This window comes from Haliaeetus albicilla, chromosome 12 (genome assembly GCF_947461875.1).
Source record: "Haliaeetus albicilla chromosome 12, bHalAlb1.1, whole genome shotgun sequence".
Taxonomy (NCBI): Eukaryota; Metazoa; Chordata; class Aves; order Accipitriformes; family Accipitridae; genus Haliaeetus; species Haliaeetus albicilla.
This window is the reverse complement of record NC_091494.1, coordinates 40,624,804-40,641,833: the sequence shown is the minus strand read 5'-3', so window position 1 is coordinate 40,641,833 and position 17,030 is coordinate 40,624,804. Positions and strand designations below refer to the sequence as shown.

At 49.0% G+C, this 17,030-nt stretch overlaps 1 protein-coding gene across 1 annotated transcript in view; it reads right to left on the bottom strand.

Moving 5' to 3' along the window:
• The window catches only part of MAP2K6 (mitogen-activated protein kinase kinase 6), a 53,954-nt gene extending 37,056 nt beyond the window's left edge, over positions 1–16,898 (bottom strand). The window contains exon 1 of the mRNA XM_069799367.1: positions 16,722–16,898. Coding sequence (XP_069655468.1) covers positions 16,722–16,737 — 16 coding nt within the window. The 5' untranslated portion in view covers positions 16,738–16,898. The remainder of the gene's footprint in view (positions 1–16,721) is intronic.
• Between the last annotated feature and the right edge of the window lie 132 nt (positions 16,899–17,030).

Sequence of the window (17,030 nt, the reverse complement as noted above, 5' to 3'; positions counted from 1 at the left end):
GCGTCTCAGGGCCTGTCTCCGCTGCAAGAGCGAGCCGCGGCTGACGTAGGTCAGCTCTGCTGAGGCACAAACACGACGGAGACAAAGATCTTCAGCTTTACTGCAAGGTAAAATCACAAGGTCAGTCCTTCATGCCTGCCTCAAGATTGGCCTCCAGCAGGAGACGGGTTTGGTGGCAAAGCTCTCAACAGCACAAGAACAAAACGCTGGAAGAAGGTGAAGCACAAAGCTTTGCAGCAAGGACTCCAGCAGACTAATCTCTGGATCCCACAGTGCAGAAACATACAGAAATGTCACCAAACTGTGCAAATATCAGAACCTATTTGCCTGCCTTTCAATAAGCTCTGTACTTCAGTAATTCAATTTTGAAGATAATTTCCTGATTCAGGCTAATCTCTCTTACTCTGCCCATTTTGCTCTTAACACATCCTGCAAAAGGGCTGCAGGCTACTGTGTTTATTCATGTCAATACAGAAACCAGAGGGATGCAATTTCTTCTTATCTATCTGCACATTTTGGTTATGAGAGTCTGTTTGTCACTCTGATAAGAGTACATCTCAAAATTTTAGAAGAGTTAAGACCTTCTGAGTGTGAAGCGGAAGAGACACTTTGATAGAGATTAGACATGAGATCCTGTGCTAAGACATGCACTGAACACAGGCCTGCACAGACTCTGGGAAGGGGGGGGCAGGGAGCTGACACAGCTTTTGGGCAATTCTGTACCCTCCTGTAATCCCCCACCAAACAAAACTGAGCCCCCCTGCAGCTCCAGTCCGTAGGAGCTTGCAGGGAGCACTGGGGTAATCACGTGCTGGAGCAACCTTCCAGCAGGTTTTGTGGGACACCAACACCCAACACCAGTTTGGAGATGAAGACTGGCTGGCTGAGGGAGGGGGTGATACAACGCAGCTGCACGGGAGAGGGTATGAGGGTTTCGGATGATCTTTCGTGTCCGGTGGAAGTTGCTGCCACCTTGCTGGGCTGTTTTATGGGCTCCCACACTGGTTTGGACCTTCCATTGCGAAGACCTTGGACTTCATTTCCCAACTTGGCTCTGCCCCGATGAGTTCCCTGCACCCCGCTCCAGTGTTTGTTTGCAGGAACACCAACATGAGAGAGGAGACGGGGCCTTCCGAGCCCATTTTCACACTCACAGACCAACAAAGAGCAACCACATGCTCCCTTCTGACGCGAACAGTTCCGAGGAAACGGGGAGGTGACAACAAACAGCTTTTCCAGATAATGTCCCTTCCCAGCCCAGACACAGCATCGCTCCCAATCTCAGCAAGGGAACTGCAGGCACAGCATGGGGCCACCCATCATGCTCCTGTTGAGCTGGTGCCAGGACCACACTGGTATCTGCAGACGTGACAAGGCAAGACAGAGTCCTCCTCTGACATCCTGCACTGCCGAGGCAGCCTTTAGATTAGACGGTTTTTCTTTAGAAAACAGATGCAATGCAAAGCAGCCCTAAATCCGTCGTACTTTAGGTGCTAATGTAAGTGGGAGATGGTAGATACGAGAAGTTTTGCCTGCCTACGGCTTTCAGCATAGGGCACAAGAGACTTTAATATTAAAAACCCTGTTACAACACTTTGGCTGAACTCATCTGGCGCGTGCATCCAGCTGCTCAAACCTCGATGGCCTGGGGGAAAGGGCACGGCTCCTCCCGAACAGCAGCACCTCTGTGCAACCAGCGACAACATCACCTAGAAGGAAAGGCACTCGATGCACCACAGCTGGGAGCATCTGCTGTCGGGCAATTCCGACCTGATCCCCAGCACCAGCCCTGCTCCTCCACAGCTCTCCAGGGATCACCGGCTTCCTTCTCTGGGATCTCCCAATTGGGTGCAAAGTGGAAACGTGCAGTTCTCTGCTGATTCACCCCAGTTGCAAGATGTTCTGTCAGGGACCGGGCGCTGCCTCGTGACCCGTCGGATAAAGAGGGGAGGAGGAGGTGGTGGGTGGAAGGGACTGTGCGCTGGGATGTGCACGCTCCAGTTTCAGCTCTAACAATCCCATCCATGGCTGCAGGCAAGTTAATCATAGAAGATCTCGAGTTGGAAGGGACCCATGAGGATCTCATCGAGTCCAACTCCCAAAGTTGCACAAGCCTTGTTTGTGTGCGTGTCCCCTCTCTGCCTACTGTGCAGGTGTGCTGCAATAATGAATTAAGACAAAAACACCTCTGTTGCTTTGGGCTCTGACTCACATCCACCAAAGCGAAGGACTTCCATGGATGAGGTTGTTGGCAGCCGCCAAAGAACACTGCCCACATCGCACGGGGGGCTACAAGGCAGCACGGGCTCACACCACCATCCCGTTCCCCTTGGCACCTGAGAGTATTGGCCCGAACCCATGGAGGTGGCTCAAGCTAGGGATGGGAGAGCAGCACCCATCCCCACCAGGCTTGTGAGACATCTGTGTCACCCTTTAGCTGCAAGGACACAGCTGCCCGTGCCGAGGCTGGGGCTCTCCCTTGATGCTCCAGACATGCTGGATCCTCCAGAGACCACTGTGGAGGCACATGCATAAAAACCCAAAATGCAAAATTCAACAGTTTGCCTCTGCATACCCCCATCTCCAACAGTCTGATGGAAATCCTATAAGGACCAAAGCCTCTTCCTTCTTCTCACCTTGCTTTGCCTAACTACTTTTCCACCCATCAACTTAATTTCCTTCCTCATCCTTCCAAGCCTTTCTCATCACACACAGAGAAAAACCACTTCCACTCCTCCTGTCACACCACCTCAAACGCCCTCAAATCCTCCAAATCCCTCACAGCTGCCCGACGTGAAGCTGCGAGAGCCAAAGGCAGCTAACGGCTCAGGGAAATCTTATTGGGGTCCAAGCGACGCCAAAAAGGACTTTGTTTTCTGCTCCCTGCGGTCGCTGGAGCGGGTCGCATCCTTCGCGGGGCTCCTGAGCCTCCAGCATTTGGGCAAGTGCATCCTCCTGTTGCTCTGGGAAAGATGCGATAGTGGTGGAGATCCCACAGAGCAACAGAGGCTGTCGGGAGCCTGGTGGCCTCTCCCCTCGCCCCTGTTATCATGAGAAATCGCAGCAGTGGAGCTCCAGGGAGGCGAGTAGCAGGGGCAGTCACTCCCTCCCATCACCAGTACACCATAAATCAAGCCCGTATTTTCCCTCTGCCAAGGTCCGCTGGCTTCGCTGCCTCCCCATCCCAGAGCCTGTTTTCTTTGCTGCTTATCTCAAATTAGGAAATCCACAGGAACTGCAGGCCGGGGAAGCTGTTTGTCAAGAGCCTCCGGCCTTCATGGGGATTTTTTATGAGGGACTTTTCATTTAGTTGCTGCTTTGTTTTCAAACCCTCGGCTGTCTGCTTGCAGTGGGAGTTTGCTGGAATCAAAACTGGAGAAAAGCTCTTGGAATTCACCCGGGGAACAAAAGGGCTTTTGTGCAGGAGGATTTGGAGGACGCGGCTGCTTTCATTGCCGCTACCTTAATTTCTATTTTCTCCCTGCCAAAGAGCACCTGCCAGCGGCACCGGAGGAGGTGGGCTGCTGCCTGTGCACAGGGGGGAATGTGCAGGCAAGAGGACGGATGCCTTCCACTCCCACAGGCAGCGGAAGCAGAGCGCTTTCCAAAACATTCACGCATCGTGGCGTGCAAGATTTACCCGAGCCTTTCGGCCGAGCTTCACGCTCCCTGCCCCGGCTCTGGCCCTCACACGGAAGGCAGGGTGGGCTCTGCTCCTCCATGCGGTGGCTGGACCCTAAAAAGTCTCCCAAGGGACGGGCGGGTGCTGTGCAGTGGGTGCTCCCATGCGACGCAGCCCCATGGATGAGGGGCTGAAGCTTCCACGGCCAGCGTGAGTGGGGATGCTGCGGGTTCACCCGTGAGCGGGGCATCACTCCTGCTACTCCATTTGCTTTTTTTTTTTACTTCCCCTTATCCACCGAGATTTCACCTCAAAATGCCAGAGTGAGTGACCACATGCAGCTACGGGGCTCTGACCAACTTCCCATACAAATATTTAGCAGGCAGCAGCAAGCCTCCTTATACACAGTCTTATCTGCCTCATCCATGGTGGGAACAGGATTTGCCTTAAATCTACCAGCCTCAACCCAGCTACAAACACTTCTACGCTTCCCAAACCCGCTGCTCCGTGGAAAACTCGACGCAGTAAAGGAGCATCCACCTCCTTTCCCCACTGCTCTGCGGAGCCTCAAAACCCAACCTTCTTAGGTCTGGCTGCAGGGAGGCGATAAGGATGCTCTCCCCATCAGACAGACTTTTTGCTCGAGGTCTACCTCCAGTTTCAATTTCGGTTTTCAGGTTTTTTTAACGTGCTTGATGCAGCTGGGATTTTTCTCCCAGCGGGTCCTGCAAGGTGTTTTTAAAGAAGCATCACGAGTGGAGGACCCCGCAGCAGAGTTTCATTTCCCTTGAAAAAAAATGATCAGCTCCCAGATCTGTCCCGGCTGCCCGGACACCGAGGGGTGACGAGTCCACGCACCCGGCTGAGCAGGCGAGGGGCAGCCACCCTGCCAGCGCCAGCACCGTGCTTTCTGAGCCAGGGCCTCTTGGAGCTGTCAGATGTGCTGCCAGCCTGGGGAAATGCAAATTGCTTTGGAAAACGAAGGTGACATTTCCACCCGCGTGCTGATTTCTGCTGCGCTGAAGACTCAAAAGCCCAATTCAGGCCTGCGGCTCCAGCTATGAAGGTTTGTATGTCTTGATGATTTAAGCATGTGCTTACCGGGAGCACACGTTCCTATTAGGGCTGTATTAAGCGGCAAACTGAGCAGGACCACGTACCTAAAGGCTCTGCCAGACTGCTGTCTTAGCCTTTGCCGTCTTAGCCTTTGCAATAGCTGCAGCAAGCGTCTGTCCCCTGGATACCCGGCTGCAGGCTTCAGCCCATTGCTCAGCCAGACCCACCAAAAGACGCAACCCACACACAGACACTGGCAGAAGTCCCTCTGCAAGCGGTGGTGCCAGCCGGGTTGCTGGTTCCCCGTCATTTCTTCCCCGTGCCCGAGATGCCGTCCCGCAGCATCCGCTGGCGAAGCTACGCGGGCAAGCGCTGTTCAGCCAAAAACAAGTCAGGAGGGTTAAACACGGGAAAAGCAGGTCTTTGCTAAATCAGGAGGGCGCAATGGACCAGGAAGACTCTCCTGGGGAGCTCAGCAAACTGGCCCTTTGGGGTGTCACTGGCCCCAGGAAAGCCAGTTATTTGTCCTTCAGCTCTGAACGGCTTCTCCCCGCGTGTTAACGCAGCCCCGTTTCTCTGCAGAGACGCTTTTGCTCGCTGAGCAGGATTGCACCTTGTCTGTGGGATACCTGTCTTGGTGTCATCACCCTCGCAGCAGGACAGAATAAAATCTAATCAATACCACAGGGCAATCTGAGCTCTGGTTTTATTTCTGTTACCGGGTGCTCCAGGCAGCCACAGGAGTCTCATTTTACCAAGCACAGATTTAATTCGTTCAGCATATTGTAAATGTTGGACATTTACACTACACCATTATCAGCCATCTTCTACTGCTGATGCGCTGCATATAAAACTCGGGTTTATAATTTTCTGCTCGTGAGTAAAGCCACCTTCGGACAAAATGGGCAGTTTATGTTCCACAGAGAGAAAACTGCCCAATGATTTGGTCATTCTGTGAGTTGTAGAGTACCAATAACTTTTACAGCCAAATGGGAATATCCACGGAATAGAGGAATGTACCCCAAGCCATTACTTTAGCGAATATCCTCACCCTCTGCAGAAGGTCCCTGATGAACAGGAGGGCTACGTTAACACCTCTGGGTTGAAAAGATTTATTAAATAGTGCCAAAGTTGTACAAGACACCTCTAGACTGAATTACTTCTCTTCAGTTCCCAAGTTGTGCTGTTCTGCTTGGCAGCTGGCAACTGTTTGTTTCAACTAAAAGTGTTGAACCAAAGATAATTTTAGGACCACTTCCCTCTTCTGTGGTGCAAATAACACTCAGAAGAATTTCAAATCAACATCTAATTTTAATGATATGCTGCTTATGCCCCGTCCTTCACTCGTGGCTGGGGCCAAGCAGATGAGCTGATTAGAAATCTGGTGGCAATCTCGCCCAGAGGTTTTCCCGCATCAAAAGAATGCCGCGGCACCTGCAGCACTGACATGGAAGGAGAAGATCTGCTTCCTTCCTTAACGTTTTGCCATGGGGCATTTTTGTAAAGGTTCAGCCAAATATTGTGATTCAGTTTTCAACACGGTCAAGACCTTGACCAATCTGCCTTTGCGCTACCCTGTCAGACAGCTCTCTTTTGCTATTCTTTTTTTAACAGCTTATCTGCTTATTTTTGTACCTAAATTGTTAAAGATGGTATTTGACAGTTGTGGACAGCATAGATGGGAGGAACTAACTCATGCTCCCTCTGCTGGCAATGCCTCCCAGCAAAGGTGTAGGTCCTACTTTAAAAACACACAGGAACCCTATTCACAGTGAGACGCTAAAGACAACCACAGCAAAACGAAACCCACGTCCCCTCGGAGCCCCAGCGTCCACCCGGGGTCTCCAGCAGTGTGATTTTGGGCAATACCCCAACACCGGAGCAGGACAGGAGGCACCAGGACAGTAACGACACCCGGTTTCCACTGTCAGCAACAACAGCGGCTGCTCCAAGAAACCGCCGACGGCAGAGACGGGCGACAGCCAAGTCCGTCCGACCACCAACACGATGTCTCGGTCCTGCAACCACTTCAGCAATGCATCTTTGCGCATATAAGAAGGCCCAGGAGGCTCAGAGCCGCGCACGTGAAGGTCTGCAGGATGCAGCATGGCTCGCGGGGCTTCCAGGGAAGCTCTTTCAAGTTCAAACAGATTTTAGCCAGAGGTCAGAGAGCGTGAACTTCCAGCTCTCCTTCCAGGCACCTGCGAAGAGCATACACTTGCTTGTACGTCATATAATAAAGTAAAGCAAGCAGTATGTAAGGAACAAAAGCCTTTCCCCAGCTTTTGTCATGCAATTTTATTTCAGTTTGGAAAATGTTGAAGAAATGCATTACGGCACAGTACAGCAAGTCTTGTCCTTTCTCTCCCAACAAAGTGTCCCTGACACAACTGGGCAGATTTTTTTCTATCCACATATGTCCACGTGGATCAAACCCCGTCAGGTTACACCTCTCCACCCAGCCTTCTAAATCAGGAGCTGTAAATACAAAACTCCCTTTATAAGCTTTTCTATCAAAGCCTCCATAGAACTCCCTGTGCGAGGTTCACGACTGTAGTTTCAGTTACATACATACACGCTCGCAAACACAATATTGCTTTCTAAGTCGCAAGAACAGATAAGCAGAAAGGGGAAAAAAGAAACCAAGAGAAAGCGGGGTAGTATAAATCATCTACGCAGATCCATGATGTCCATCCTACTTAGCAACCAGGACAAAATACATCCCCAACCTTGTAAATTCTTACGTGTGTGCTCAACCCCAAGCACATTCAGTCCCACTGACTCCTGCAAAAGGACTCATACGCTCTAAGTTTAGCACATGCCTGAGTAGTTTCGAGATCAGAGCATGAAAAAAATCCTATTTAACTTCTCTTTTAAGGGGAAAGAAAAAAATTCTTCAGACCCCACTCCTCCAAATGAGGGCCCTGCTTGACTACAGCTGCTCTGAATCGGCTTGGATTCAATCTCCCAGATTGCTCCTTGCGTTTCAGCTGCGGCAATGCCTTTTTAAAGCAAGCTCCTGGAAAAAAAAGCCTCCCCCTCCTTTGCAGGAGGTGCTGGCTGGGGAGATGCTTGCACAGGATGGGCCCTAAATGAGTGTGCTGCAAGGTAAAGTAAATGCTGGTTGTTGCTGGAAGCGCTGGCATTGTTCTGAGGTCCGTGCAGGAAGAGCAAGAGGAGGAATGCTCTCCTAGTGCAGGAAGCTGTTCCAGCCTTTTATCAGACATAAAGCTTCTGATTTCTTGCGGGGGAAGTACCAAATGTTTTTGAGGGGAATTAAAAAAAAAGGGGAAAAAAAATATCACATGCTTAGCTATAAAGGAAGCTGCCTAATGACATGAATGAAACTGAAGTCATGCTACGTGGAAGCTTGCTGTGCTGCCCAGCTCAGGTGGTCATGAGCAAGGGCACGTTCCCGTCCTGTCACCCTACACAGACCCGGAGAGGTGCAAGCCCAGAGGTCCTGCTCTCTGCCAAAAAAGTGCCTGCTGTGAATTCAGTCTGTCTTGTCTCCAGAAAGCAACTTACTACACTAATCATCTTTGAATGCAGCGTCTGTGTTACCCTCCCTGGCTGCCGGGAACTATTTTGGGCTCTCCCTCCAGTTCAGATGCTGCTCCGTCAGGGGGCTGTTTTGTGATGTCCTTTCACGCAGTGCTCCGCACCGATCTGGTCTTTTAGTTAATTTGTAAAACTGATTCCTTGGCAGGAATTCAAGCTCTCCGTAGAGATGTTCCAAGTTTTATTAGCAATGAGCAAATTACTGGTGTCCTTGGGAAAGGTAAGGAAGTCAGAGTCTGTGTTAATTGCCTTTATTTTTTTCTAGAGGGTATCTCCCAAAGGACAACTCTATGCCACATAGAATGGCTCTCTGGTTACATAAGTACCTGTATATATAATGGCTGTCATGGCTTATTGCATAGATATCTGAGGAAACTTCAGACCAAAGTGCGTTCACCTTTTTATCAGACTTTGTGCTTTGAGCCAACCGCTCCTCGTCTGCAGCCTGGTTTCTCGTGGTAGGTTATTAGGGGGTTATGGTTTCCATCTCTTACAGCTAAAAAGCCAAAACCACCTTGGAACAGGTTGAAAAACAACAGTATCTAGAGTATTGCCTTTCTTCTCCTTTAATAGGCTACTCCGTCAACCCTCTGCTTGTTAAATGAGAGAAAAATCTGTGGGCATGTAGTGAAGGTCAGTCTTGTGGTTTTTGAAAGCATTTAATTAGTACGGTTAAGTACTGAGGTCTGCTTGGGAGTGAACTTCTGCATTAACCATCAGCATCTTTCTATTCAGAGACGCAAATCTGCAAGAGGGGGCTGCAGGTTAAGTCTACACCTCCACATCCAAAACTTCAGTGGTGGTCAAGCTTAGGATGAAAACTGTTGCAGCTTCCCTGCCCTGTTGCTAGCTCCGAAACCTTCATGGCATTTGGAAATCAAGGTCAGATCTCTGTCTGCACCTCATTAACAGCACAGAGTCCCAGCTGGCCAGATCCTGACCTTCTTGTGCAGGGTGACCCATTGCACCTTCAGGGACCCATCAGGGCTGCCAAAAGCCCGGTGCTGTGACTTGCACTTCTGCCGAGTCATTTTCGCTAAGTGCTGAGGCTCAGTGCTTAAACAAATCTACTTAAGATGTAGTTTTGCCCCAAGGGGTTTTGGCATTTGGATGATGGCATGTAAAGTCCCTGTCTTTTCCTTCATCTAACTGGAAGAAGGAGGCCAGCTGTTCTCAGCTCCTACAGCTGCTTCACTCCTTGAAGGCAGCAACAATAAATGGCACATACCTGGGCTGTAGTCCCTGGGCAGTAGTGTGCAAAAATGCTATGATCACAGGCTGACGCTTCCTTTTTAAAAGGCTACAGCATCAGCTGTTTGAAAGAAGAAATCAATTCCAGTCCTCGCAAAGCCAAACTTGGTTTTATTTCTTCATACTTCTGCAGCACTGGAGACCCTAATTGTAGGCAATTAAAGCAGCCCTAGGAAAAAAAGGGCTGTGTTGAAATCCAAGCTGGAAAGTGTGCCTCTAAATGGGTGCCAGTTGCCAGCACTGGAGAAGTGCCCTGGAACAAGGAGCCGGTGCCCAGGGCAGTGCTAGGCGCTGTACCAAAAGGACCTTCTCATCTCCTGTGTCCTCTTTAAGTGAATGCTTCACCTCCTACATGCATGTACTTGCGGGAGCCCGCAAGTCTAGCGGGCTCTTACTGGGGCTCCTGCGAACGGGAGATGCTGAGAGCAGATACCATGGAGCGACTCCAGGGAAAGAAAATCAGTAATCGATGCTGGGTTTGCCTTCAAAATGTTCTCTCTCCCTTCCTTTTTGATGCTGGTACTCTGGGAAGGTTTGTCTTTGCCAGATGGGGACTTCCATTACTTTAGAGCTGTCAGAACAACAAAAGACCTCTTTGAGTCCTTTTCTGTATCTGACCTTGAACTACTGGAGAAGCAATAAACGTTCTTAAGAGGAATGATAACATGGAGTGAAGTTGTAATTTTTATATTTTAACTTGTTGCTGGAGTGTCAAATAAGCCCTGCTGAAAACACACGAATAGGGAACTTCAGGCTCAGACCCCATTGTGGGAGGAAAATAAGCACAAAAGCATGTTGCCTGGGATTTCCACAGAAGAACTGCCAGATGATGCTCTGAGGCCATTTGGCGCTGATAAGCATTGTTTCACTGAGTGCAATTACATATTTTTGTTTAGAAAGAGATTCTCCTTCAAAAGCAGCTACCAAGTCTATGCTGATTCAGCCTTCATTAAAGGCCTCTTACTGCAGACACAGTGAAGTGTTGACTCCTGTACGTACTTTCTGTTGCTGCCTTATCTGTGGCATCTCATCTGCAACTTCTGCTGGGGTTTTTTTTCCACTGGTTTCATGCGAGTGCAGTACAAGTGGATGCTGCTTGGGCTTCAGTTCTTCTAATAATTTTTGATCTGCTTGGGTGAAGGCTAGGAAAACCTAGCTTCGATTATAAAATTGCAAGCTAAGTAGGCTAACAAAACAGCAACAGCAAGAAACTGGATCAGCTGTGCTCGGTGAAGTTTTCCTGCTCAAACAGGGGAAAAAAAATGCTTTCTCTCTCTGCAATCTTTCTTACAGATATGAAACTATCTCAGCTGCAGAGGCTGCTCTCTCCAGCTGTTTGCACGATGCTCCTTGGGCTTCACTGCACGCAGCTTTTTGCAGCAGCCTAACAAGCCATGGCCGTTGCTCCTACAGCAACTGTGGGGGGAAAGCAGCCCGAGTAGCTCCCGAGTGCCCCAAAGTACTGTCCTGATGCTGCTTTTACCATGCCCATACAAATTCAGACCCCTACTTGACTATGGGATGCAAATCCAGAACGATGTTCAGCTGCAGCTTGGCTAGCACCAGCAGACCAAGATGCACAAGTGGCTTCTTGGAGCTTCCATAAAGGATGTTCAGCATCTGTTTGCAACATCTCCAAAGTAAAGATGACTCAGAAGTGCTTTAGCACCCCAGAGACTTTCATGGTGGGATGAACCCTCTGAAATATCAACTGAGTGTTTGGAAAGTCTAGCTTAAAAGGAAGGATAGCTTTAATTTTGGCTTTCAGGCAAAAGAAAGCCCTACAAGCGAGAGTCTCCGGCTTCCCCTCTCCAAATTGCTTTTTACTGAGCAGAAGACACTTTTCCATTCACACTTGTCAACATGCAGAATGTTGTGGATTTGGAAGATAAAAGAAAAAAAAACAACCTTTTTGCACAATGAGTAGATATGGAAATTGCACTGAATGGCCTTCACCACCTTGCCACCACAGATGATAATATCTAATGTGGCACAGCTCCAGGGTCCTAGATCTGTTTTCCTGCTAACATTGCTCTAGCTGATAATGCTAATCTCTTAAACTATTCCCAGACAGGCCCTAAGGAAGGGAGCTAAGTAACTCTACAGGTAATGAAACATCATTTTTTTTTAATTATAGCTCTGTCCATGTCTAAAATTAAAAGAACAGTCCTGCAATTTATCCGGCCACTGGAGACTGACTCAACGCTTTATATAATGATGCTGCCAGTGGCCATGCTGCCGACTCGTACAACGCACCGATCGTCCCCCAAAACGTGAGCGACTGCAGTAAGGGATGCCTGCATGCTCTGGTTTTTACCCCTTTCCCTTACTCAGAATTACTTGTGCCACCCGCTGCCGTCGGGAAGCTGGGACCTGCCCAGCGAGCGCTGCTGCGGATGCTTTAGCTCCCTGTGAGATGTAGAGCTTTGCCTTTGGAGCGGGAGGAGACCTGTGGGCAGCCCAAGCATTAGAAATGCACGTTCATGGGGTGAAGGCAGGGAATCCCACGGGAAAGGGCTGGGAATCGTGGCCGTGCCCAACGATCAGGGTAACAGACGCTACGGTCCTCCACGTGCATTCACAGAGGAGGGCTGCAAGTGCGTTCCCGCTCCTCTGCTTCCAAAGCTCCCATACTATTTTTCTTTTTCCAACATAAAAAAGGGATCTGAGCTTGTTTCAGATGTGTTGTTTTTAAATCCTTTTCCAAGAGGCTTCTATAGGTGTTGTTATGGCTCTTTTCCGCAAGAGAAAATGGACAAGTGACATCAAATGCATGATTTGTTTGCGGAAAAAAAAGCGCAACTTTTTAGTCATCTTGTATATTTGCAACCACAGTACACAGGATTTGCAAATCTGCCATGTAACTTTGAAGGTAATTGTGTTCCATTAATGCCAATACTCTTGGAGGAATGAAGCGTCTCATCTCTCTAAATTACTCCTGTGGTTTTAATTGAGTATCATTTGCTTCACCTTAGCAGCAGCTTGTGTATGTGTCATGGGAGGGAATTCACCCCAAAGGAAGCTCTGGTTTTTTTGGTGACTACAGTAACAAATGAGCAACGCTTACTGTGGCAGTGAGAAACCTAAACTTTTTTCAGCTGGGAGGAGAGAACAGCTCTTTGCTCCTTTTTCCCTGCAACTTATCGCTTTTATTGCTAAAATTACTTCTATAGCTTGAGCTCTTAAATCCTTATGTCTTCCTGTCCCTGCTGAACAGCCCACTTAGCACTGGGGAGCTGCTGCCCTGACCAGCACGTTGCTGGCTGTCGTGCCATGTCGCGACATGGGGACAGGGCGCCCTGCAAACGCACTCTGGTTTTTGCACCCCCGGTGTTGCTGCCTGGGGTGTGGGGGGACGAGGGTTCCTTCCCCGCAAGCAAATGCCTCTTTAGTGCAATGCAGAAGGAGCAGGCAGCAAAATACAGCAACTGGAGGGGCTCGACTGGGTGTCTCGGTTCCCAGTTGCCCAGGTGGCTAGCGCAGTGATTTGGCTTATGTCAAACATCATTTCTAGCCTAATACTTTCCACCCCAACTAGTTGGTTTATTTTTTTTCCCGTGCTGGTTAATTCCTCCAGCGTGGCATCGTGTGAGACTTTTAAACCTCTTTATAAACGTTTGCCCCCTCTTAACCCGCAGCGGGTACACGGGCACCTCCGTCACAGAAGCGGTAGCGCAGGCAGCACATGCAACAGGGCGAAAGAGTAAATCAACATGGTAACCTTAAATAATAAATAAATAAATAGATCAACAACTCGAACTGAAATCGGCTGTGCTTGCTGCTAGACTAGGCTTTGCTAGGCTTGCACCTCCCTGACCGTGCCACGGCTTTGCTCACCGTGCTTTTGCAAAGCCCGTCCTTGCCAAGTGCCTATGTCATGGGAGTGCGTTAATGGGGAGAAGCTGCGGTGGTGCTGACGAGGCAAACTGCACATTGCACAACCAACAGGAGCCTCACGCTGCTTACAGGTTAATTTTATACCAGCAAAAACCTGCCACCTACGTAGGACTTTTTTTTAAAAAAAAAAAAAAAGCTACCATTTAGGCTTTACATCTGTTCCACTGAGACTTCTAGCTGGAAAGAGAGCATTTTACATAAAATATAGTATTTTTAATAGGCGCAGGGCCTTTGGTCAAAGTCCGTAGGGTACGCGTTCAGTCAGCACCACGTGGGACGTGGTTCTCATAATCCCAGTGTTCCCTTTCAGCTAGAGCACAGAAAATTGTATTCGAAACAACAAAGTCTAAGAATTAGGAATGAGATCAATGGAGAGCAATATTTAGTTAAACGTAGCTCATTTCAATGTACTATTTATGAATTAGTGCTCCAATGGGAACCGCTCCCCCTTCCCTTTTCCTATTTCAATAGAGACATTTGCATATTTCCAGGTTGCTTCTCTGATGTGGGCTTTGTGAGTGAATAATTCCCCCATTACAATGAATTTGGAAGACTCTTGAATATATCTGCTGTCACGAGAGTTCAGATTTATAGCCTCAAACTGTGTTTAGCTTGTAATTAATACGGACTTCCGCATTTTTTTTCTCTTCCAGAATAATATCCTATTAGTCATGACAGCCAAATGTGCCGTATTTGGGCAACAATTCAACTTCTTCCGAGCTACCATCAACATCAAGTCCCACTTGTGCGGAGCGGGCTCCTCTCCGAAGGTGAGAATCGGACCGCAGGGACCTGCTGCGCTCCGGGAATTCTTCCTCGCTGCGGATTGCTCCGTCCAACTCAAAATACCGTTTTGCAACTTAAAAGCGGGAACGAAGGTAGAAACGAGCACGGTGCAAAACGCAGGAGTTTGCACCCGGGGCTGTCTTTTTGACTTGATCTGTATTTTGTCGACTGCAAAGTCTCAGGGAGTCCATCAGGGCGCAGGTACGGTGGGTGAGCGCTGCAAGTGCGATGCCGGAGGTGTCCGCCAGTTTCTGCTATGGAAAGGGCCGGAATGAAACTGTTGCTTCCAAACTCCAGGGAGATTTTTATCTTCTCCAGCCCACGCTATGGTTGTGCAGAGAGCAGACCACCTCTGCTTCTTCGCGCGGCACAGGTCGGGTCCGAGGAGCAGTTCTGCTCTCTTAACTAGGTGAGATTCCTTGCAGGGAGTAAGTCTTATCAGAGAATAACCCTCCCGCCTACATGTTCCCCTGACAAGCAGCATTAAAAAAAATTAATCTCTGGCAAATTCTCAGAACAACTTTGGAAATGATTCAAAGCAGGGAGAGGGCTCAGCAGCTGGCCGAAGCTCTGTGCAGTATTTTAGAAAGCTGACGAGGAACCTCCTGTGCAACACATGAAAGCTGATCCCGACGTGCAGATTATGCCTCCCTTAATTCATCCCGAAGAACGATACCTCTGGTGCAAACCCCGGCGCTGAAACCCCTTCCCGAGCAAAACCTCAGCCTGAACAGCTGAACTTGGAAAAGTTATCCGTGTAAGGAATTCAGCCTAAGACACCCGTATTGCAGAGCGTGAGATGGCCGGCAAACGGATTCAAGAATGATGCCATTCATCGAGATCATGTTTTGTGGGTTAGCTACTCGTATTTTTCCCATTTTCCCGGTACCGAGGAGGACGGCCAAGGCCCGTGGGCTGCGGGGTCACCAGCACAGGTCCCTGCCCGTCACCGGCTCCGTGCCATCAGGTTTTCCCACCCCGAGGTTTTCCGGGGATCCCTGGGAAGCGGCTGCTCCCCTGCCCCTCCGGGGGTCTCGCGGGGACGGCGGCGTGCCGTGGGTACCATTTGGTTCAATTTTGCATTATCAAACTCCCTTGGCTCTTTCTATTGGAAACTTTTACAATTCTCTGCTTGGCTGGAAAAGATGACTGCAGCAAACCCAAATTAGGAATAAATTATACAACAACTTTACATTTTTCTTACAAAGGAAAAACTGTGTGGCAAGAGCTGTGAAGGCACCTCCTTCCTATGTCCTCCCAGCAAGGCTTATAGTGGAAGGCCACGGACTTCACAGATGTCTTGGGTTTGTTTTTTAAACAACAACAACAACAAGAAAAAAGCCTCAGTCCCAGTTTGGGAGCTGCTCTCCCACCGGGCCATGCACTGTCTCTCCCCCCCCCCCAAAACCCAATATGTGCGAGGGCTGCAAAATGCAAGGAGAAGCAAGCTGCAACATCAAATCCAAACATTTAAAAGAAGCTCCAAAAGCTGCATCTGTGTGGCCAATCCCTGACATATATGTGCATCTATTTTCACAATGAATGGCCGGAGCAACTCCTCCTTAAACATCTCAGCCTGGTCTTGCAGGGACTATTGCATTCCCACAGCATTTTTGCAATATTAAATTCTCCACCTCCTCCCACCACCCCCTTGCAGGACACAAGGCAGAGCCACGCCGGAATAATCACCAAGTTAAAAAGCAAAGATCAAGCTTTCCCCACCACGCTGGCAAAAAAAAAAAAAAACAAACCAAAAAAAAATCAAATCACTGTTGTCCCCTACCCAAACACGCCCCTCCCGCTCCATCCCAAGTGCTGAGCCCCTGCTCTTAAATTCTAAATAAAGCAGCCCTTCTGCATGCTCTCAGCGATCTGGTGTTACAAACCACATTGCTGCCTCTGACCAAAAGTTACCAAATATTAAGGCGGGGGGGGGGGGGGGGGGAGAAATCGGTGGAAAATGATCTCAGTCCTGGCACAAGAACAATACTTTCCCATGGAAACATAGGTATATATTTAATTCCTGGTAACTCCACTCAAGTTTCACCTTTCATCTCCTCCCCGCACTTCTTTAAAAGTTTCATTTCATTCCGCGCTTGCAATCAGCTGCAATTCGCATGCATTGTGCCCATTTTGCATGCAGATCTACGGCAGCGAACGCATCTGCTCTTCGACACCCTTTTATCTGTCCTGACTGTGCAAAAGGCAAAAAAAAAAAAAAAAAAAAAAAAAAAAAAAAGGCTCAGTAATCCCCGCAGAAGAATTCAAATAACGTCAATGCACAGCTGAACTGCAAGCCCTGCCTTACAGGAACTGTGTGTGTGAGTGTGTGTGTGGCTGCAAAAAGGCACATACTAAACAGGAAATGCAACTGAGAGCCATTGAAAGCCCTCAAACTTCAAAATGCAATTGCATCCCGAAAAAAAATAAATAAATAAAATAAAATGCATGCATGCACTGAAGAAAAAAAAAAATAATTTTGCAGGCACGGCTTTTTTTTTTTTTTTTTTTTTTGCATATTTGCAACGAACCGAAGTAGGAGCCTTACCTCTCGCCTGAGACATTTTCCCCTTTGCTTTGCTGGGGGGAGGGGAAGCACAAAAGACTTTGCCTTGCCTCTCGTCTGGAGCGAGTTTTGCAACAAAGATGCAAACTGCAAGCGCTCAATCTTCATGCAACTGGAGTTTTCCTGACTTGCTGCAGCAGCTCTCCTTGCAGCGAGGGGGGGGGGGGAAGGAGAAGAAGGGGGGGGTTGCCGTGCAATTGCACACTTTGCAGGGCAGCTTGCAGAGGGGGGGGGGGTTGCTCGCTCCCCCCCTCCTTGCAATGCGAGGGAAGGCTCTGCTGCACCTACATG